This window comes from Mya arenaria, chromosome 8 (assembly GCF_026914265.1).
Source record: "Mya arenaria isolate MELC-2E11 chromosome 8, ASM2691426v1".
Classification (NCBI taxonomy): Eukaryota; Metazoa; Mollusca; class Bivalvia; order Myida; family Myidae; genus Mya; species Mya arenaria.
Window position 1 is genome coordinate 40712291 of NC_069129.1, and position 24802 is coordinate 40737092.

The window sequence follows — 24802 nt, forward strand, 5'->3', positions numbered from 1 at the left end:
TTTATAATGATTTGTTTTAAAACCAACATACATACATAATATTGTATTTTCAGATAAATGTTTAACTACTGAGAAATAGCAGCCATCATTTCATTTTACATACATGATACATATTTCTCTTGAATTGTTATTTTTTTGTTTAATAAAGTTAAAATTTCAGAAGCATCAGAAATTCATGTTTCTGATCCAAACATAGCAAATGAAGTATCTGCTACATAAGTATGGAAATAAGGTGACCCGGATGGACATTTAACTTGACTATAAAAAAATCTCTAGTTTAAATCCAGATTCTGTTAATATTTCCATTGTCTTTATTTTTCAGAGGTTTTAATCCATACTGACATAGCAATTCAAATTAAAAAGATAAATGTAATAATTGGTACTTTTATTGGAACATATTTTTACATATATATGCATATATATATAAATCATTCTTCAGGTTTATTGATTTTCTTTAGGAATTAAATCATGCAGAAAGAGTCTTTTTTTATTTCAAAGTATTTCACACAAATAATCAAGTGTTTCTAATGTTCTTTCAGGAGGAGCTATAGCCATGCCCTGGAAGTCCTGATGCTTTCTGGTATCCTGAAACACAAACAAAAGAAGATATAAAGAAAAATACTACAAATTTCCATTAGTTTGGCAGTTTTGGTCCATTCATGTATACTTAAGTATATACTGTCCATTTTGGTTGTTTTTGCATTGCGACATGTAAAATAAAATCTCAATGAGATTTATGTCTAATTAATGTTAATGAAAATGTTCTTGAAAAGCACTGTAATTTCTCTATCAAAAAACATTTTTGCTAATTTTTGTTCAAAACTAAATTTTTAATATATATGCCAATCATGATGTACAATACCTGACTGAAACTATTTTCTGTAATTCAGAAAGTCAACGTCTGCAACTTGCCAATGTGCTCTTATCTGACAATATCATCCGCGAGTTGGAACAAACATTCTGTAAATATAGAGCAGAACATGACTTGCATGTGGCTATATTCCATGCTTGGAAGATAACAACTTTTGTAACTGATCACTTCAAGGTTATTATGCTCATTTATTTTTTGACTGACACTCTTTAAAATGCAAACATTTCTTTCACAAATACATGGATGAATAGTATAAACCTTTGGCCATACTGTAGACGAATGAGCCATTACAGAATGCGATAAGGGCCCTGAATGATTACACATTAATGACTAAGGAAGCACTCAAAAGACATGTCAAATGAAATGTCAATAATTATTAAAGCTACATGTAGTAATATTAATTTTGATAATAGAATCTTTATGGAACATAAATAAAGAAAAAGTTAATGATGCATTAAGGTATTATCAAACAATCAGGTCTTTTTAAAAAGCCAATTGCAATGCTTTAAGGATGAGAGCCATGGTTGCTATAGAAACATGAGAATAGTTAAAGTATTAAATCTTCAAAAATTGTAACAATTATCTCCAACGCCCAAAGTTGCACAATGTCACTTGCACATCTGCATACTATTTTTTCAAACAGCAACCTAGCAGCCATTTAACATACCTGAGTAAACTAGTTTCTGCACTGCTGAGTCTCCAACTATTTCCCAATACTCAGAACATGACATTGTTGGTGACATCATGAAGTATGATATTGTATAACATCTAGCCATTTCTCATTACTAGGAACTGTACAATCTGTAATAAAATCAAGTAAATCAAATATTGCACTTAAATATATCACCATTCAGAACATAAAAGTAAGAAAAATACAGAAAAATAGTATTATTGACCGGCTAATGATCATCACTCAGAACATAAAATTCATAAATAACAAAAAAACATTATTAATGACTGTCTTTTGTTTATAACTCAGAAAGTTAAAGTAAAAAACGACAAAAAATAGTAATATTGACTGGCTAATGATCATCACTCAGAACGTAAAAGTCAAAAACGACAAAAAATAGTAATATCGACTGGCTAATGATCATCACTCAGAACGTAAAAGTCAAAAACGACAAAAAATAGTAATATCGACTGGCTAATGATCATCACTCAGAACGTAAAAGTCAAAAACGACAAAAAATAGTAATATTAACCGGCTATTGATCATCACTCAGAATGTAAAAGTCAAAAACGACAAAAAATAGTAATATCGACCGGCTATTGATCATCACTCAGAACGTAAAAGTAGGAAAAGACAGAAAAATAGTAATATTGACCGGCTATTGATCATCACTCAGAACGTAAAAGAAGGAAACGACAGAAAAATAGTAATATCGACTGGCTATTGATCATCACTCAGAACGTAAAAGAAGGAAACGACAGAAAAATAGTAATATCGACTGGCTATTGATCATCACTCAGAACGTAAAAGAAGGAAACGACAGAAAAATAGTAATATCGACTGCTATTGATCATCACTCAGAACGTAAAAGAAGGAAACGACAGAAAAATAGTAATATTAATTGGCTATTGATCATCACTTAGAATGTAAAAGTAGGAAACGACAGAAAAATAGTAATATTAACTAGCTATTGATCATCACTCAGAACGTAAAAGAAGGAAACGACAGAAAAATAGTAATATTAACTGGCTATTGATCATCACTTAGAACGTAAAAGTAGGAAAAGACAGAAAAATAGTGATATCCACTATCCACTCAGAACGTGAAAGTCACTAACGACAAAAAAATACAATTATTGACTAGCGATTGATCATCACTTAGACTGTAGACAAAAAATAGTATAACAGGTGGTAAATTGACTTTAGATCATCACTCAGAACTAGAAAGTAGCTACAGTATTTAATTTAAAAGTCTAGTAATTTCCAATACTTGGTAACCTTGCTGACAAGTTAAAAAACAAAATATGTAATCCAGTTACTCAGTATCTTATTTGTTAAACTTACCTGGTACATAAAAGATTTTCTTGCACATCCAAGGAATGAAAAGAAACATTTTTCGTACATGTTTAGATTTATGGTGGCAGACAACAATTTTAATTGTATTTCCATCTGTATGATCTTTGCTTGTGTCGATTCGGTATTGGTATGATCTTTAGCGCTAACCAAAGCCCCAACTAATCTTTTCAGTCACTATATGCATGTATTTACCAAAACTCAATACGGCAGTTACTTCCCTTGCAGTTCAGTTTTCACTGCCAACACGCATGTCATGTGATGACGATTAAACTTACGTGACGTCATTCAAACAGTTAAAACTTTCTTTCATTTCAAATATAAAAAAAAATATTTTTGAAAACAAAGTTATTCAATGAAACTTGAAAACACACACACAACTATTTTTCAAAAACATTGTTACTTATAATCCAGCTGTTTGCGTAAGTGGTAAAAGAGATCGTCTCTTCTCGTCAAGGGAGATCACTCCGTAGAAGATTGATGTTTACCATAAAACGTACAAGTTTTCATGCATCCATACATCAAGTTGCACCTAATTTGCTCGTCTGACTTTGTTAAAAGAACGTGTTGAATGTGTTGGATTGTATAGAAATGCTTCTTTATGTAAACAGTGTATATCCTTCTGTTATTTATGTGTAGTGTGGTTTATTTATTAATACACAATCAATGCAAAAATGCAGTAAATGTATGTATTAAAATCATATACAGAAATTAAATTTGTTGAACAAATCAAACACACAAGGGGTCACGAGTGAAAAGCCTTCGTCCAATAAATGTAAAAATATGATATATTCAGGGAAAGCATGAGCTTATGTAGTCAGCATAAAACATTCTTAGAATCTTTTTTTAACTGTTCTATATAAATTTTGCATACTATCAAGGTCGAAGTTTTGCAACAGGTTTTGCAAACCAATTTTCCCAGTTACTGTAAATCAAAAATAGAAACAAAATATCCAATGCACAGACATTTTTGGTCGAATTCCCAAGTTTGGACGCGTTTATAGTATCGACTGTACTGTTTCATGATGAATATTATTTTGTTTTCAACCCTGTTCAGTGTAGCCACAAACTCGACACTCACAACAGAAAATTTCTATTAATAGTAACAAATGTTGCCAGCCGATTTACCATCAAAAATATAGTTTGAGAAAGTGCAGACTATATAAATTGCAAGCTATGTTTCAAATAACCGAGGTAGATTTGACAACGCAAGAAGCAATAATAACGCAATATCTATTTAAATAATTTAATATGTTATACTTAGATAAAGATAACATTAAAGTAGTATCCCTGCACCAAAAAAATGAATGAACATCGAAACGTAAACAAAGAATTACTACCCACTCTAAGCGCACCATTCAATCACGTGACACAATGATGAACCCAAGTGAATTTACAGTCGAAGAGAGATAATCATAATAAGATAATGCAGTAAGTTAATCAGATTTCTCTCCCTTGCCTTTGTACAGAAGAAGCGGGAAATCCAAGTTTGATTGATTGTCGTGCACAGTTGAAGTCTACAGAGATGTTTGTTTTACTTTGTTTTAAAAAACTTGATTGTTTTACTTGGAATCTGATGTTGTGATGGTTAGTATTGATTTGCATTTGTAGTCTTTTGTGTTTGTCTTGGGTTAGCAATGGATTGGAATGATCATTATTTCATTCAGCTGCATTTATTTAATTTTTTCATGTATTTTTACGACATCAGCAGATTTTGTATTTAAACCGAGAATGGCAGTTTCGTGATATTCTTTTAGCCTCTTTCCATACACTAATACAAAGGTGCTCGTCACATTGCCTGAATACAGTTTTTTATAAAAAAAATTATTATTTTTTTGATTTTAATTATTATTTATTTTGGTCAAAATAGTGAATATATGTCATTTAAAAAATTATTCCACAATTTTTCATGAAAGAAAATTAGTATTATATATAAATAAATATAAGGTAAACATGTGCAAAAAATCATCAATTCCAAACGGACCTAATCAATATAGCATAGTTTCTAAAATAACTGAGATAATCTAATAATTTTTACTGTTCTGATAAGGTAAGATTCCCAACTACAAGAAAAATATAACTTTTATGCTAGTAAGATTGCCCTTTACGGCATATTCCAACAAAATGCACCGACCAGAAACTGAAATTTGCCATTACGAAAGAACCGGGAGGTTGAAAAACAACGGATTTTTCCCCCCTAAAATACGTTAAGAAAAGACTGACATGCAAACTTTGCGCATGCATTACAAAGAGAAGCTTAAAATATCGTTCCAACCGTTAAAAACTCGTTAAATAAGACGCGTATTTATCCAAATCGAACGTTTTTTGTTGCAGTATTTCTACTTTCACTTTGGACCACATTAGAATGTTTTTCCAATTACGTCATTAAAACAAGGAAAGTCGATGGTAGCCGTCCAATGAAAACGCTTCGTGTATTTAAGTCATAGCCGAGTGCGCGGTCAAGGTCAAAATTGCAAGAAGGTGATTCGAAGTGAAAGTAGAAATACTTCAACAAAAAACGTTCGATTTGGATAAATACTGCTGGTTTGGTGTAATATGAGAAAATATCGAAGATTTAATAACTTTTTTAGGTGTTTCATCCACAATTGTTTGAAATCCGTTATTTAAATTTTCATCATTTCAATTAAGAAACTATTTTACTTTAATCTGTTGTATTTTCGAAGTTTTTTTTGTGAATAACAAGGCAAACATAGGCAAACTCTTTCTAATGAGTAAAGTTTTATTAGTATATATACACTCATATCATATGAGTCATATGTAACACCATATGATGGAGTTCTGCTTGGATTGGTTACATTTTCCATCCTTGTTTGCCTTCTTACACAGCGACATTAATTTTATTGTCAATTAAATATTAAATTTTCATTTACCATCATGATTCAATAAGCCTGGGGCGGCCCCTGTGGTTGTTTTACACGGGGACTCTTAGATTCACTGTGCAACATATCAGCACCTTTTAAAAACACACATCATCGTGAATCATAATGGTGAAAACCCGTATAAAACCCTGTTCATGCAGCGCTATCAGCGCTTTGATTACTACAGGGATCAAATACAAGTCAGTAACTTTTGAAGAAACAATAGTATGTTGAAAAAAGAAATGTTCTACTGTGCAAAGTGCGTTTCTAAAAACAACAACAAAAAAACTCAAATATCAGCTTCAAACTTCAAATATTGGTAGAAGTTCCGACAATTTAAAGCGAGTATCCTTCTGAATAAAATTTGAATTAATCAATAAAGAGAGCGAATTGTTTTTTATTAGGACGAAGGAGGCGGACGTTAGCATCAGAACATCAAGGGGCAAGAATACCTGCTGCATCACCGGCTCCGCCCTGCTCTATTCAGGTCTCTTTCTCCTGGCTGACTGGAACAACAATTGTGTTAAACTGGTGGACCTCAACGCCCGCACCGTCACGTCCCGCCTTCATTTGCAATCCACGCCCTGGGACGTGTGTGTGCTCCCTGAGGAGCAGGCCGCCGTCACTCTCCCGTTTAAGTCCATGATTCAGTTGTTGTCTTCAAAGGCAGACCATTTGATGTATTTGACGGTTATGTAAGTATTTGGTTCTTGTCGTAGTATTGCGTTTTACGACGATATGTTTTACTTTTCTTACATATTAAACACGTTTATTGAAGTGATGACATTGGATGGTAATTACAAGTTAACATTGCTAGCTCTTATTTATGAAAGACATTTTTTTAAAGAACCTTTTTTCTTGACTGTGTCATCTTCAACACCGCCGACCCTGTACGTGTATGACCACACTACCCAAGCCGTCCTCCAACTGTCCCTGGGCGGGAAGGTTTTGCGGGAATATCGAGACAAGCAGCTCAAATATCCCGTGTCCGTAGTGGAGGTAGGGCCAGGTCAGTTGCTCGTGTGTTGGGTTGGCAGCCACAATGTGATGCTGCTGACGGAGACCGTCGGCAAAATGGCGGAAATACTGGGACAGAAAAACAGAATGTCTTATCCATACTCCGTGACCTTCTGTCTTCACACACGCGCCTTAGTTGTTGGGATGTCCAATAATAACTCACTGAAGATGTTTTATACAAACTGACATTTTTTCTTGGTTCTCGTTATTTTTCTGTCCTTGCTGGAAATTACTGTGTATTCAATAATGTTCGAGCAATTAAATGATGAAAAATAAATAAATATATTTATTATCATAAGGCTATACCAAATTGTGTTTATGTTTAGCGTCAACCCTATGAATGTTTAAGTGTGTTGATCATGGGATTGCTGGGGTTCACACAGAGTGCATCATTTACTAATATCAAATGCCAAGAATGATATTAAAAGTATGAAGTATGTTGTTTACACTTGTGTTGTAGGCGGAATTATGGTAAAAGAAATTAAAAATATTCACTAAAATCGTTGAACATATCAAATTATTGTGGTGTTTTTATCAATCGGGACGCCCAAAACCTATCCGTCCGCGAACGCTTAATATATAAAAACTATTTGGTGTGGCCTAAACTTATAGTACTGATTCGTTGTAAACGTGTTATATCAAACTGAATGACCATTGTTATTTATGTGTATCTAAAATGAAAATAGTAGTATCTGTATCAGCAATTTTGTATTTAACCAGAAAAACCATTGATTTTTTATGACATGTAACGATATCAGAGTTTTTTTTCCATTTATATGCAATAAAAACTGTGAAAACACGAAAATAACGTAATTCAATAAATGTATCATATATAAGTGAAATTGATCATCAAACTATTGTTCACAATATCATCAATACAAGTGTATATTCATGGTTAGAAATATATTGAGAACACACATTTTAAATGTTTTGTTGTTCATTGAAATATATTCAGAATTTGCTGCAATCTGTAAAACACAACCTTGCTCCATATGACATTACATTTATTGATTTAATGCAAATATATTCAGAAGAAAAACATGTTTAGTCAGTATTTTCATCTTGGTCAAACTTAATCAATTTGATAGTTTTAATTAAAAAATGTATATACAACTTGTGATTAACCTGTTTTTCGATGAAATATGTTGTTAAATTTATTTCACATTGTGAACACCACACCACCACTCGTGAAATGAAGCTTTTAGTGCTCACCCAGTGACATTCGATATTTAAAGTTTCATTCAGTAGATTCGTGATGTAATTTGATCATGTGTACATGCCCTGTTTAATGTACAAGTGCTTTCGTGGATTCACTATTACTATTTTGAACATTGTTGCATTTACAAAAAGTCAAAAACATATTTGCAGTAAAAAAACGAGTAAAAACTATAAGAAAATGTCTCAGAGTTTTTGCCACGAACCGGAAATAGAAGATTGACAGCTACGCCATCAGCTATAATTTTGCGTGAAGCATGGGTAAGCGGCGTAGAAAACACTCTTTTTAAGAAAGTTTTTTTTTGAAAAATAATTAAAATACTTATAAAACACCGAATTATGACAGTCGTACAGTTTTTTTAGTAAAGCACGTGTACCACGTGTACAGGATAAAATGGATGATCAATTTGTCGGCAATTGATCCAAGTGAATAGTGGTAATGGTCAAAGTTCGACTTAGCATATCGACAACAATCATGGGTCGTCGCCAAAGTTTGTCGTCAGGTAAACGTAACATCGCTTGAGGATTGTTGAAAGCTGGGGTACATGTACGTGCTGATGTAGCTCACCGTGTTGGTGTTCATAAACGGACAGTTTATCAGCAAGCACGATTCCTAGAAACGGGTAGCTTCAAGGACTGGCCGCGCTCAGGGAGACCTCGTAAAATGACGCCACACCGAAATCGGTAAAGTGTGACGTCACATCGACGTCACCGTGTCATGGACGCCCTAAAACTTGTTGATCGACTAAGTACTGCCACAGGAACCAGAATACGGTTTAAAAGCAGCACTCTCACAGATTCACCGTTTTGACAAGTTTTTGATTGTTTTTGTCTTTGAATGAGCCAATTTTTGCGTAAAAATCTGCAAACCAGTGATAAAAGACTGCTGACAAAAGATCAGATCGCAGATTTTCATATTTCCGTTCGAAAATTAATGTTTTATGGCTAAAGGCATTACTAAAGGTTGAAGAAAAAATGCATAAAACATCAATTTTTTAACTTAAATATGAAAATCTGCGATCTGATTTTTTGTCAGCAGTCTTATATCATTGGTTTCCATTCATTTTCGCATAACTTGGCTCGTTCCAAGACAAAAAGTTAAAAAGTTGTCAAAACCTTCGATCTGTGAGAATGCAGCTTTAAGGCCTGTAACTTCGTGCTCGTCGCCGAGACATCGGCATTCTGTTTACTGCGCGTTACCGTGCAGCTGGACTAAATTCGCTCCTCGAACATTTTGGCTGGACTAGATGGCATAGAAACATGATCGTCTTCACAGATGAACCGGCCCCTATTTCTCGAAACTTCTCAAGCTAAATAGGCTAAAGAAGCTTATTTCAATCAGCCGAAATGCACACTTACATTGGAATTTGATCAATGAAAAAGGGTTTATTGTGATTATCATAAAGATAATTTATATATGAAGTTTGAAAACTCTTAAAGAAGAAAATATTACGCAAACTATTGAAAAACAAAAATAGTGAGCTTAGCTTAATCTTGTTATAAGGGAATTAAAAGGTTTCGAGAAATTGGGGCCAAAATGTACAAGCGGCAGATGATAGTATTCGTGTATTGAGACGAAAATGTGTACGGCTTGACCCTGCTTACGTCATCCAACGTGATCGGTACGGTGGTGGAAGTGTTATGGGGCTGGATTTCACACAGTGGGAAACATAACTTAAACAGTGCGTGATAATCGAAATACTCGCTATGTATTGTGCTGAACTCAGTGTCCCCGTAATCGTACCGTACACAGCCAACCTTCATGCTGACGTTTTACACGAAGATAACGCTGCAACACGGCACGTTACACATTAATGTTAAACTCTTCAAAAATGGAGGAAACAGATTTCTATCCAATCTTGGTCAGAATGTTTGTCAATGTAAATAAAATTTGTTTTCTTTGAAAAATCGACTTTCATATAAGCCCTCTTACTTAATTCATTGTAATGAAATTTTTACAAACCTTGATTACAATGTTGATTGGTATAACATTTTGACCAAGTTTAGTTGACAGCTTGATTGCACGATTCACTCTGGAGTTATTGCCCTCGACTTTCTGAGGATACTTCTTAAGACCGAACTTCTTTTTGTTGAAAGAACACATCCTCTGCAGAACTAACTTATGTTTGCAAAAGAACTCAGCGGTTCAAGATTTCGAAGCAGTGAATAGTCACTGTGTGATATCAGTGAAAACACATCTACCATTTTAGCTTTTAAAGACCGCCAGCTATATGTGTGTATACATATACATTATCATGTCATAAATATCACTACATTTAAACTGCCATCGTGCGCTGAAACAAAACTCAAAGATGGGTGTCCCACCCATATAATAACAACAGCAATAAATGCCTGAATGGTGCGAGGACATTTTAGAAGCCGTGTTCAACGCTGTTTCGTGTAGTACTCAGTGACCTTCTCTTAGGTGAATCATGGCATTATGAGTGTGCATTGTTAAACTGATTGACAAGTATGTGTACCTGGAGTTCAAGGTCCAAGGTGGTCACACGGTCCAAATCGAGACAATGGATATACAAAACCATACACAGGTGGTTATGTTTCTGCAGTATATACATGTACACATACGTAAGGTGCAGTTTTGAAGTAATCCATAATAAGACCATTTTGAAAGTTTTTAGATACATTTAATAGTAAAAGGTTGAAATACAAAACTAGTTGAACAATACAGACAGTGAATAGACTAAATATTTCGTTTTAAAATTCATTCCTACCTGAATTTATAAAGACATTTTCATCTCCATTTGAATGGAAAAAATACATTGGGGGAATTCCCATTTAAAATATTATTTTTATAGTGAATTCAAAATTATTTGCATAAACGCAAACTGTTGTCATATCTTTGAGCGATGTCAGGTTAAACATATTTAACACATTTGAGTGAGAAATTAAACCGTTAAATCCAAAATCTTAGTTTTATAGTATGTGAAACACCTAATTTTAACTTTAAAACTAGAAGCGCCGCAATGCGACCAAACCAGGTTTTTGTTATGGGCAATCAGAAAGTATAGCCAATTAATTTGTTGTACGACTTTATCTTTAATTTTATCAAAAAGAGACGTAACTGAAAATTACTCTAATTAAGTTTCTTATGTGTAAAGAGACGTAACTGAAAATTACTCTAATAAAGTATCTTATGTGTTTAGTTTCGCTGCAACATTCATACTAAGTCTCATATTTGTGAATATCTTTTACCTATTTTTTTTGCATATGACAATGATTTAACTTTCTGCAAGCCAACATAACTGAATACCAATGACAATTTATTTTTACAAAGCAAAATGTTTCATCTGATTATTAACACTTTTATAAAATGCAAATGTCAATTTCAATGTGAATTCACTTTTTGCTGAGCAATATTTGAGAAAATGGCTTTACATATTTAAAATCATATTCAATGATAACACACTCTTATTTTGTCAAGCTGATTATATTAAAGATGTTATATAACATTTCAAAATTCCCTTGTCTGAGTCTAAAACTCAGAGTCATGACGATAGTGAACACAGACCCTGCTTCACTTCAAATGCATGCATGTTCTTGTAAAATATTCTCAAAAAATCAGTTGTCTTCTTTTTGAAAAAAAAACTTAAGTTTTTAACTTACACTCAACAAATCAAGTACCTTGACCTTCTTCCCCACCCTAAAAAGCAAGTTCAATCTGCAGCTTCATATAAGCTATATTCACACTAAGATTCATCACTATCCATCAATTCTAACTAAGTTGTTGGGCAGAAAAACATTTTTCTATTTTTAGTAACAGTGACCTTGACCCCACCCCCCTCAAAAGAAATTCCCAAGCTAGCTCTTCGCATAAGCTACCTTCGCTCTAAGTTTCATCAATATCTATCAATGCTAAATAAAGTTATTGGGCAGAAACCATTTTTCTATTTTTAGTAACAGTGACCTTGACCCCACCCCCCTCAAAAGAAATTCCAAGCTTGCTCTTCACATAAGCTACTAGTACCTACACACAAAATTTCGTCAATATCTATCAAACCTAACTAAAGTTATTGGGCAGAAACCATTTTTCTATTTTTAGTAACAGTGACCTTGACCTTAGCCCCACCCCCCTCAAAGCAATCCCAAGCTAGCTCTTCACATAAGCTACCTACACACTAAGTTTCATCAATATCTATCAATGCTAACTTATGTTATTGGGCAGAAACCATTTTTTTATTTTTAGCAAGGGCGACCTTGACCTAAGCCCCACCCCCCTCAAAAGCAATCCCAAGCTAGCTCTGTACATAAGCTACCTACACACCAAGTTTCATCAATATCGGTCAATGCTAACTAAAGTTATTGGGCAGAAACCATTTTTCTATTTTAAGTAACAGTGACCTTGACCTTTTTTCTATTTTAAGTAACAGTGACCTTGATCTTAGCCCCTCCCCCTCAATAGCAATCCCAAGCTAGCTCTTCACATAAGCTACCTACACACCAACTTTCGTCAATATCTTTCAATCCTAACTAATGTTATTGGGTAGACACCATTTTTCTATTTTTAGTAACAGGCGACCTTGACCTAAGCCCCACCCCCCTCAAAAGCAATCCCAAGCTAGCTCTTCACATAAGCTACCTACACACCAAGTTTTATCAATATCTGTCAATGCTAACTACAGTTATTGGGCAGAAACCATTTTTTCTATTTTAAGTAACAGTGACCTTGACCATTTTACTATTTTAAGTAATAGTGACCTTGACCTTAGCCCCTCCCCACTCAAAAGCAATCCAAAGCTAGCTCTTCACATAAGCAACTTACACACCAAGTTTCGTCAATACCTATCAATGCTAACTAAAGTTATTGGGCAGAAACCATTTTTCTATTTTTAGTAACAGTGACCTTGACCTTAGCCCCCCCCCCTCTCAAAAGCGATCCCAAGCTAGCTCTTCCCATAAGCTACCTACACACCAAGTTTCATCAATATCTATCTATGCTAACTAAAGTTATTGAACAGAAACCAATGTTTGACGCCCGCCCGCCCGCCCAACGTTGAAAACCTGGTTAACTAGGAAAAAATATTCATCTGTAGATAGAATATTTTGTAGAATAATTCTATATAAGGTGATGATAATTTAAAATCATAGTTCTATTTATTCAACATAATCAACATTCCTAAAAAGAAATAACACCAAAACAAATTCTTATTTTAAAAGTGTTAAAGAGAACAACAATATTTACACTAATTTTATATACAATTTAGTGCTTAACAATACTGCCAAATACGCTGAAAATGTGTACATGTATTTATGTATAAAAACATTTTCAATAGATAAAACACGTTTTAACCAATCCATACTGTATGCTTATTTTGTAATTTTTATTGTATATACTATTGATTGCTCAAACAATATTAAATACACAGAAGTTTCTTTCAAAGAAACAAACAAATCACGACTGATGAAGAAAAAACAGTCAGTCTCCATTAAATATCTTCAGTGAGTCATTATTGTACATCCCGACAACTATAGCACGTGTGTGAGGACAGAAGGCCACGGAGTAGGGATGGGTCAGTCCGTCCATCTCCCACAGTATTTCTACCATTTTGCCGTCCCTCTCAGTCAGCAGCATCACGTTGTGGCTGTCCCGCCCACACACGAGCAGCTGACCAGACCCTACCTCCACCACGGACGTGGGACCGACGAGCTGCTCGTCTCGGTACTTACGCAGGAGCTTTCCGTCCAGGGTCAGCTGAAGGACGGTGTGGGCACCGAAGTCAGACACGTACAGTGACTGCGGTGTTGAAGTTGACACAGTTAAGTTATATGGTGTTTCGAAAAGTTGTCTTCCATTATCTGTTTGGAATGTACTTTTAATATGACCATCCAATGTCACCACTTCAACACGCGGGTTCGTTGTGTAAGAAACGTATAATCTGTTGTTGTAATACGCAATACCACAACACCCGGGTGATACTTTAATTTCCTTTCCACACGACAACTGTCCTCGCTTTGTAGACACCAGCTGAACCATAGAGTTATTCGGGAGAGTGACAGCGGCCTGGTCATCAGGGAGCACACACACGTCCCAGAGTTTGCCTGGCAGCTGGAGGCGGGACGTGACGGTGCGGGCGGGGACGTTTACATGTTTGATATTCTCGTTATTGAAGTCGGCCAGGAGTAAGAGACCAGAAGTGATTACGGCGGACCCCGTGATGAAGCAGATTTCCTGGTCCTGAGTCGCTTTAATGTTGATATCCGCCCCCGTCTTCCATGTCGCAGTAGAGAGGTCAGGAACTGGAGCTGAAACACAATAAAGGACTAAATGTTTAACATGGATCCCTTTTATCTTATCAATATAAATTAGCCAGACGTACAAACTTGTATTTAAGAATATCAACTTTCAATACTCAGTATACTTCAGGTTAACAAACAAGACGGACAATAATGTGTGTGTGCGTGCGTGCGTGTGTGCGTGCGTGCGTGTACGTGCGTGCGTACGTGCTCGGGTGCGTGCGCGCGCGAGCGTGTGTGTGTGTGTGTGTGCGTGTGTGTGTGTGTGGTGTTGAGTTTCTTCTTAGACAAATGTTCACTTCACCGATTGACTTTTGCAGACTTTGATCAATGAAACATAAAAACACTAATATATTCAGTTCTGATAAGGATCTAAACTGTCATCGGCAGTAATTTCTATTCAAAATCGCAATGATCTTTTATTAAGAATTATTTTCGACTTGCGTGTCTATGTACTTAACACATCAAATGGTATTATGTTTCATATATTTTTTATTAATTTAGCCTATTTTTAAACAAGATTCACAGAGACTGCCTTTCTAAAAAAAACGTAAGAAAAATGCGGTTTATCAGGAAAGATCTCAATTGTAAATTTAACTTATCTTATTATGCTTTCCACTCAACACCACTTTTCAAAACTTGGCTACTAATAAAAACAGTGTTGCATTGGTTGTATAACTCCTGAAAATTATAAAATAACATTTAGTGTAACGATTTCACTATTTTGTTATATATATATGTGAATTAAACGTAAGCCGGTTTTAAAAATAGAAATAAAATCATTAAAAATATTGCTTTTTGTGACATTTATATAAGATTTTTGAAGTTAAACATGATATTTGAATGAAAATGGTCCAAGGAAAGCGAATTGTGGTTCGGTCGGTCGATGAATAGAATAGTTTATATTTCTATAACTAGTTCAGACGAACAAACAGGTCATTTACTTAGTTGCAGAAGATCCATGCCTGGATGGTAGAACCTCCGGACGTACCAACAGGCGGCAGAAGATCCATGCCTTGATGGTAGAACCTCCGGGTACCCACAGGCATCAGTAGATCCATGCCTTGATGGTAGAACCTCCGGGTACCCTCAGGCGGCAGAAGATCCATGCCTTGATGGTAGAACCTCCGGGTACCCACAGGCGGCAGTAGATCCATGCCTTGATGGTAGAACCTCCGGGTACCCACAGGCGGCAGAAGATCCATGCCTTGATGGTAGAACCTCCGGATACCCACAGGCGGCAGAAGATCCATGCCTTGATGGTAGAACCTCCGGGTACCCACAGGCGGCAGAAGATCCATGCCTGGATGGTAGAACCTCCGGGTACCCACAGGCGGCAGAAGATCCATGCCTTGATGGTAGAATCTCCGGACGTACCCACAAGCGGCGGAAGATCCATGCCTTGATGGTAGAATCTCCGGGTACCCACAGGCGGCAGAAGATCCATGCCTTGATGGTAGATCCTCCGGATACCCACAGGCGGCAGAAGATCCATGACTTGATGGTAGAACCTCCGGGTACCCACAGGCGGCAGAAGATCCATGCCTTGATGGTAGAACCTCCGGACGTACCCACAGGCGGCAGAAGATCCATGCCTTGATGGTAGAACCTCCGGGTACCCACAGGCGGCAGAAGATCCATGCCTTGATGGTAGAACCTCCGGGTACCCACAGGCATCAGTAGATCCATGCCTTGATGGTAGAATCTCCGGACGTACCCACAGGCGGCAGAAGATCCATGCCTTGATGGTAGAACCTCCGGGTACCCTCAGGCGGCAGAAGATCCATGCCTTGATGGTAGAACCTCCGGGTACCCACAGGCGGCAGTAGATCCATGCCTTGATGGTAGAACCTCCGGGTACCCACAGGCGGCAGAAGATCCATGCCTTGATGGTAGAACCTCCGGATACCCACAGGCGGCAGAAGATCCATGCCTTGATGGTAGAACCTCCGGGTACCCACAGGCGGCAGAAGATCCATGCCTGGATGGTAGAACCTCCGGGTACCCACAGGCGGCAGAAGATCCATGCCTTGATGGTAGAATCTCCGGACGTACCCACAAGCGGCGGAAGATCCATGCCTTGATGGTAGAATCTCCGGGTACCCACAGGCGGCAGAAGATCCATGCCTTGATGGTAGATCCTCCGGATACCCACAGGCGGCAGAAGATCCATGACTTGATGGTAGAACCTCCGGGTACCCACAGGCGGCAGAAGATCCATGCCTTGATGGTAGAACCTCCGGGTACCCACAGGCATCAGTAGATCCATGCCTTGATGGTAGAATCTCCGGACGTACCCACAGGCGGCAGAAGATCCATGCCTTGATGGTAGAACCTCCGGGTACCCACAGGCGGCAGAAGATCCATGCCTGGATGGTAGAATCTCCGGACGTACCCACAGGCGGCAGAAGATCCATGCCTTGATAGTAGAATCTCCGGGTACCCACAGGCGGCAGAAGATCCATGACTGGATGGTAGAATCTCCGGACGTACCCACAGGCGGCAGAAGATCCATGCCTGGATGGTAAAATCTCCGGATACCCACAGGCGACAGAAGATCCATGCCTGGATGGTAGAACCTCCGGATACCCACAGGCGGCAGTAGAGGTGACAAGACCCAGCCTATTTGCCACATCGCGCACAAAAACAATGTTCAATAGCAAAAATGACTGGAACATGATCATTAATCTCAAAAACCTAAATATCAACCAAAAATTGCACGAAAAAAATCCAAATAATTACTATTATTACTGACAAACAATAAATAATATATTTGATTTTTTTTCGAGGACTATCTGGTTGATAACTAGGTTTTATTATTATTTATAATCATGTTCAAATTATTTTTGGTCGTGATTATTTATTTGTTTTAGGGGGAGGGGTTGCGGGGGGGGGGGGGCAAACATGATGGGTCCTGTCAACGAAACTGCCGCCTGTGAACGTACGGAGCTATCTTAAAATATGATTATTTAAAATAAAAGAATCTTGTCAAAGCCGTTAAACATATTGTAGAGGATAAATGTTTACTTCAGTGCAAGATCGTAATATATTGCACTGATTGAGTACCAAAAGCTTTATTTCACGAGTGCTGTTCCCACGATAGAAATATTTACTTTTGGTGCCTGCTGACCCATGTAACTATGCATTCATTTGACATGTTTTTGCTGATTACTAATATACAGTCGAAATCTGTTATGTCGATCTATATCTAATGTCGATTTCTCCGTGATGTTGATTTCTCCGTTATGTTAATTTTCTCCGTTATGTCGATTTTCTCCGTTATGTCGATTTTCTCGATTTGTCGAACGTTGTATGACAAGTTGATGACCGAAAATAAACATCTGTGATATATCCTTATATTTACACCTCAACTTCCATTCGCTCAATAAACTACCTTTCGAAAATTGTGTATATCAATCGATGAACGCATGATCTTCGGATATGTGCGGATCTTAATTCATCGCATAACAATATACATGACTTTTTTTATCTTGTTATTGTTTGTATTGTGTCATCAGGTGCCGTAAAATATAAATAAACATTTTAGAAAGTGTTAAATTATAATATGTTAAAGAGGATATTTGTTTATTTCAGTGTAGATTTTCTATCATCACGAGTTTCATTAAATATGATCTTACACTGAAATAAACAAAGAAAATGTGTTAACAAAACAAATGCGGATACTCTTTGGCTTTAAACATTTATCTCAGTTTAAGACTGCATGTTGGTCATGATACATGAATATTCAGTCATCTTAATGCCAGAGTTTCGCTTGAAAACAGGTTTGTTTTCCAGGTAAAGACTGCTAATTTCCAAATATTTATTTATTTAAATTTATAATGCATTTCTTTAAATTCTAAACACTTTTTGCCAACCATTACTGGTTCAAAGTAAAGAGTTCTGTTTTGATCAAGGGGAAGTAACTACAAAGGAATATTTAAGTAGTTCTGAAAGTTGATATTTTCCCGCGTTATCGTCAGGCCCCAATTTCTCTAAACTTCTTAAGCTTCACAGGCTTAAGTCACTTATTTCAATTAGCCAAAATACATACTGAAAATGGATTTTGATAAATGAAAAATGGTTTATTCTGATAATCATACAGATTATTCCTACATAATTTCTAAAAAATCTTGAAGGAGTAAATATAACACATTTTATGGAACAACAAACATAGTGAGATTAGCTTTATCATGTTATAAGGGACTTAAGAAGTTTCGAGAAATTGGGACCAGGTCATTTGATAAAACGTTTCCGGTTACAGTCGGCTCGTGCTATTTACAGAATGGGTAAGAATGGATTACTGAAAGGTTTTCTTAATGATATAAAGTCTTTTTTTAGCAATTCTTGAATGAAATAATGCACTATTGGTGTAAGTATAAGTACTGAATTGCGGGATTGATGTCATTATCGGGCATATGAACGCAATTTGGCTGGTCAAAGTACGCGTGGAGTCCTTAAATGAAGAATAATGTTTTGAAAAGAAATAAAAAGAAATGTTTAATGTAGTCCGATTTTACGCCTTCAGCCGTGAATACAAGAGATCTGTCTGAGACAAACACAGCCTTCAAATGGCAGACAAAAATGGTTCTGTATTACATGGACCGTAAAATGTTAAGCACTAACATGAAAACTTTAATATGAAAAACTGGGATCCTATCTTTTGTCATAAGTCTTATATTACTAATTTTCAGATATTTACGCAATAATTGGATCTTTCGAGACCAAAAAATAATAAGTTGTCAAAATGGTTAATCTGTGAGAGTGCAGCTTAAAAGCTATTTAAGTTTTTGCCTCAGAATCTAGTTAATTTTGGTGGCAATGCCTTTAAATCAGTCATATTGGATAACTCACAATAGAAGAGATCTCAATAATTTAGAAAACTGCCGAAAATTTCATTTTTCATAAAACATAAGTAACCATTTAGCTGTAAATCATTTTCGAACGTAATCATGACAAACTGCATGCTTAGTTTTGTATCACTGGTGTCCAGACATTTACGCAAAAATGATTCATTTCAAGACAAAAAATGGCTAAACGGTCAATCTGTGAGAGTGTAGCTTTAAAAGATAATATTTGCGCAAATAATTTACATTTGCTGTAGAGTTCCAACTGTCACTTTCTTAGTTTTACCACTCCTATTAAATATTAAAAATAAAGAAAATGCATGTATACATGCTTTGAAATAGGATACCATTTTAGGCCGCCAGGCCGCTAACTTCACACCGTCAGGCCGCTAGGCCGCTGAAATGCTCGGTCGACTTTTTGAAAAAAGTTGAAAAACGCTTCAGAGTGATAATTTGTGCATAAAAAAACAGTAAATATATCATTGTTTTAGAAGATCAGGCATGTTTAATGCTTTGATTTAGCTGACTGCTTTATCGACGTTTTTGGAAAAAAAAGAGTTGATAATCGCTTCAATGTGTTAATGTGTGCTTAAAACAGTTAATATGTCATTGTTTTAGGAGAAAATGCATGTATACATGCTTTAAAATAGGATTCAATTTAGGCCGCTAGGCCGCTAGGCCGCTAATTTCACGCTGCCAGGCCGCTGAAGTGCCTGATCGACTTTTTGGAAAAAGTTAAAATCGCTTCAGAGTGATAACTTGTGCATAAAACAGTTAATTTTAATTGTTTTAAATTAAAATGTATAGAAAAATGTTCTGAATAGAAAACAATTTAAGGCCGCTATGTAACTGTATGAATAAAAAACTTTGATTTATCATTGTTTTTTAAAAAAAAGCATTAACAACTGCTTGGAAATAGAGAAAAAAAAATAGGCCGCCAGGCCGCTAGGCCAATAGGCCGCCACCTTCACGCCGCTAGGCCGCCAGGCCGGTAGGTCGCTAACTTCACGCCGCTAGGCCGCTAAGCCGCTAGGCCGCTAGGCCGCTAACTTCACGCCGCTAGGCCGCTAGGCCGCTAACTTCACGTACATAAATACAGACCCATGTTCAAGGGGCTGCGGAAAAGGGAGCGGGGATAAAAATCTTGCAATTTAATTTAAGTCGCCTAAGTGGGACAACTTTGAACATGAACAACGTAGACGACGCTAAGGCCATGCTATCTGGAGAATATCTAGGCATCAAAAAATAGGTAATATAATAAAGGATAAAATAATGTACATACTATCTATACGAAACTCTCCGACAACGTCCAGTGTTCCTAGGCCCATGTTCGATCCCAGAAGACGTTCCGTGTCCTCGTCTTTGGTAAACCGACACTTTCGGGCCTTTATCAAACCGGTCATCTGCTTTGTCTTATGCACAATATATCGTAGGTCCTTTTCGGCTCGCCTCGCCGCCACGTACCGCTGGTTCACCGAGATGTCACCTGGCGATAGATCCGCTTTTATGACCTCAAGGTCCGATTTCGCCGACTCACAGTCACTCTTTAAGGCATTCAATACGTTTTCATCATCGATTTTCACTTTCCGGATGTTGTCGAGCAACTCCTTCTCGCGGCGGTCCAGGTAGGTTTTGATTTCGGCTCGGAATTTCCTCAATCTGGCGATCTCATGCTTAGACTGGTTTTCGACCTTGTCCAAAAGGTCATTGACATTTCTTGTAGACCAAGATAGTAGATCTTCAGCTCGTTTAATCGATGGTCCAAGCTCTTTGAATTCATTGCCAATGACACATTCTTCAGCCACGTCAGCGATGTAATCGACTTTACAGCTGCGATGGTCGACAATGACACAGTCACCACAGCCAAGGTCGCCGTGGGTCGGGCAGTAAAACTTTATCATCGCCTTCGGATGCTTTTTACAGTATTCAGTTTCGCCGATAACTGACTGCTTGGAGGACGGGTAGAAGGAAGGCACTTCGTCTTTGGACAACATAATGTGGTTCCTGGACACCTTGAATCTCTTATGGGCATCGATACAGGGATCACACATGTATTCCTCGCAGGTCTGACAGAAACCTCGGGCTACAGAGCGTTTCCCGCCTTCGTCACACGGCTGACAGTAGACAGTTGTATCTGCGGAGCCCTTGTCGAGGTCAGGGTCACGTATCTTTCCAGATACCTCCATCTGCGAAAAAGGAATTAAGATTAAAAGATTTAGATTAAAAGAGCTTAATAATTGATTTTTTTTCTTGCGATATTGAAACAGATAAACATGTACATTCTTAACTTCATTAATACGTCGGTAACTCTACAATAAATATATAATAAACTATAATATAATTAAATCATAAATGTTTACCCCGGTTTAAGTTGATCTTCAAAACTTGTAGATAGGTAGGTAAGGGGTACAGAGCTGTTAAATGGGACTCCACTGTTATCAGATACCATTGATATCCTATCATAAGATATTACTCTCATTACGATAACATTAACTATTCTTGAAGTTTTATAATGATTTGTTTAAACTGCTGATCCAGAGATCTGCATCTAAACAAATGCTCCCTGCAAAGTATTAACTACTTTTGCAAGACATCTACTGACAGTTGTTAACACTTTTCAATTTCAAAAGACTGGTGGAACACGTCCAGTCGCCAAATCTGTCTGTGTTGCCTTAGCTTTACTGTGGGCCGTTCACTGTGACGTTCTTCAACGAGGCCGAACACTGTGACGTTCTTGAACGGGGTTATACAATGTGACGTTCTTTAACGGGGCCATACACTGTGACGTTCTTCAACGGGGTCATACACTGTGACGTTTTCCAACGGGGCCGTACACTGTGACTTTCTTCAACGGGGCCGTTTTTCAAAGGGGTAATACAATGTGACGTTCTTCAACGGGGCCGTACAATGTGACGTTCTTCCAAGGGGCCGTTTTTAAACTGGGCCGTACAATGTGACGTTCTTCAACGGGGCCATACAATGTGACGTTCTTCAACGGGGCCGTACACTGTGACTCTCTTCAACGGGGTCATACAATGTGATGTTGTTAAAGGGGGTCATACAATGTGACGTTTTCAACGGGGTCATACAATGTGACGTTCTTCTACGGGGCCGTACACTGTGACCTTCTTCAACGGGGTCAAACACTGTGATGTTCTTCAACGGGGCCGTTCTTCAACGGGGTCATACAATTGGACGTTCTTCAACCGGGTCATACAATGTGACGTTCTTCAACGGGGTCATACATTGTGACGTTCTTCAACGGGGCCGTTCATCAACGGGATCATACAATGTGACGTTCTTCAACGGGGCCGTTCACTGTGACGTTCTTCAACGGGGCCATACACTGTGACGTTCTTCAACGGGGTCATACATTGTGACGTTCTTCAACAGGGCCGTTCTTCAACGGGGTCATACTATGTGATGTTCTTCAACGGGGCAGTACAATGTGACGTTCTTCAACGGGGCAGTACACTGTGACTCTCTTCAACGGGGCCATACACTGTGACGTGTTTCAACGCGGTAGTACAATGTGACGTTCTTCAACGGGGCCATTCAATATGACGTTCTTTAACGGGGCCAAACACTGTGACGTTCTTCATAAGGGCTATACAATGTGACGTTCTTTAACGGGGCAGTACAATGTGACGTTCTTCAACTGGGTCATACAATGTGACGTTCTTCAACGGGGCAGTACAATGTGACGTTTTTCAACGGGGTCTTACACTGTGACGTCCTTCAACAGGGTCATACACTGTGACGTTCTTCAACAGGGCCGTACACTGTGACGTTCTTCAACGGGGCCGTACACTGTGACCTTCGTCAACAGGGTCATAAACTGTGACGTTCTTCAACGGGGTCATACAATGTGACCTTCATCAACGGGGCCATACATTGTGACGTTCTTCAACGGGGCAGTACAATGTGACGTTCTTCAACGTGGTCATAAAATGTGACGTTCTTCAACGGGGCCGTACAATGTGACGTTCTTCAACGGGGTCATACAATGTGACGTTCTTCATCGGGGCAGTACAATGTGACTTTCTTCAACGGGGTCATACAATGTGACTTTCTTCTAAGGGACAGTACAATGTGACGTTCTTCAACGTGGTCATAAAATGTGACGTTCTTCAACAGGGCCGTACAATGTGACGTTCTTCAACGGGGTCATACAATGTGACGTTCTTCATCGGGGCAGTACAATGTGACGTTCTTCAACGGGGTCTAACAATGTGACCTTCTTCTAAGGAGCAGTACAATGTGACGTTCTTCAACGGGGTCATACAATGTGACGTTCTTCAACGGGGCCGTACACTGTGACGTTCTTCAACAGGGCCGTCGTACACTTTGAGGTTCTTCAACGGGGCCGTTCTTCAACGGGGCAGTGCACTGTGACGTTATTAACCGGGTCATACACCGTACACTTTGAGGTTCTTCAACGGGGCCGTTCTTCAACGGGGTAGTACACTGTGACGTTATTAACCGGGTCATACACTGTGCCGTTCTTCAACGGGGCCGTACACTGTGACGTTTTTCAACGGGGCCATACAATGTGACGTTTCTCAACGGGGTCATACAATGTGACGTTCTTCAACGGGGAAGTACAATGTGACGTTCTTCAACGGGGCCGTACACTGTGACGTTTTTCAACGGGGCCGTACAATGTGACGTTCTTCAACGGGGACGTACAATGTGACGTTCTTCAATGTGGTCATACAATGTGACGTTCTTCAACGGGGCCGTACACTGTGACGTTCTTCAACGGGGTCATGCACTGTGACGTACTTCAACGGGGTCATAAAATGTGACGTTCTTCAACGGGGCCATACACTGTGACGTTCTTCAACGGGGCCGTATACTGTGACGTTCTTCAACGAGTCCGTACACTGTGGCGTTCTTTCACGGGCCGTACACTCTGACGTTCTTCAACGGGGCCATACACTGTGACGTTCTTCAACGGGTCAGTACACTCTGACGTTCTTCAACGAGGCCGTACACTGACGTTCTTCAACGGGGCCGTACACTCTGACGCTCTTCAACGGGGTCATACACTGTGACGTTCTTCAACGGGGCCGTATACTGTGACTTTCTTCAACGCGGCCGTTCTTCAACGGGGCAGTACACTGTGACTTTCTTTAACAGGGTCATACACTGTGACGTTCTTCCACGGGGCCGTTCTTCAACGGGGCCGTACACTGTGACGTTCTTCAACGGGGTCATACACTGTGACGTTTTAAAACGGGGCAGTACAATGTGACGTTCTTCAACGAGGTCATACACTGTGACGTTCTTCCACGGGGCCGTACACTGTGACGTTCTTCAACGGGGTCATACACTGTGACGTTCTTCAACGGGGTCATACAATATGACGTTCTTCAACGGGGTCATACACTGTAACGTTCTTCAACGGGGCCGTACACTTTGACGTTCTTCAACGGGGTCATACAATGTGACGTTCTTCAACGGGGCAGTACAATGTGATGTTCTTCAACAGGGTCATACAATGTGACGTTCTTCAACGGGGCAGTACAATGTGACTTTCTTCAACGGGGTCATACACTGTGACATTCTTCAACGGGGCCGTACAGTGAGGTTCTTCAACGGGGCCGTTCTTCAACGGGGCCATACACTATGACGTTCTTCAACGGGGCAGTACACTGTGACGTTTTTGAACGGGGCCGTACACTGTGTCGTTCTTCAAC

At 38.4% G+C, this 24802-nt stretch overlaps 1 protein-coding gene and 1 long non-coding RNA gene across 2 annotated transcripts; both read right to left on the reverse strand.

Moving 5' to 3' along the window:
- Window positions 1-370: 370 nt before the first annotated feature.
- On the reverse strand, window positions 371-3040 carry LOC128244883 (uncharacterized). The gene is made up of 4 exons (XR_008263005.1): window positions 2885-3040; window positions 1539-1672; window positions 863-960; window positions 371-585 (listed from the first exon to the last, which is right to left on the reverse strand). It is a non-coding gene; the product is annotated as an uncharacterized LOC128244883 (long non-coding RNA).
- Window positions 3041-3710: 670 nt separating this feature from the next.
- LOC128244185 (tripartite motif-containing protein 45-like) lies at window positions 3711-22475 on the reverse strand. Its single transcript, XM_052962203.1, has 4 exons — window positions 22446-22475; window positions 20383-21286; window positions 19499-19528; window positions 3711-3748 (listed from the first exon to the last, which is right to left on the reverse strand). The coding sequence occupies exons 1-4, from the start codon at window positions 22473-22475 to the stop codon at window positions 3711-3713; spliced, it is 1002 nt and encodes a 333-aa protein (XP_052818163.1).
- Window positions 22476-24802: the final 2327 nt, after the last annotated feature.

Bases quoted from the DNA above. Each gene is read 5' to 3' on its own strand.
- LOC128244185 (XM_052962203.1), bottom strand. From the start codon at position 22,475: ATGTATGACCCCGTTGAAGAACGTCACAGT. The intron at 21,287-22,445 runs GTATGGCCCCGT...CCTTTTTCGCAG, and splicing joins CCGTTGAAGAACGTCACAGT to ATGGAGGTATCTGGAAAGAT. The intron at 3,749-19,498 runs GCGGCCTAGCGG...AAATTTATATAG, and splicing joins AAAGTCGACCGAGCATTTCA to AACAGTTAAAAAAAGATTCT.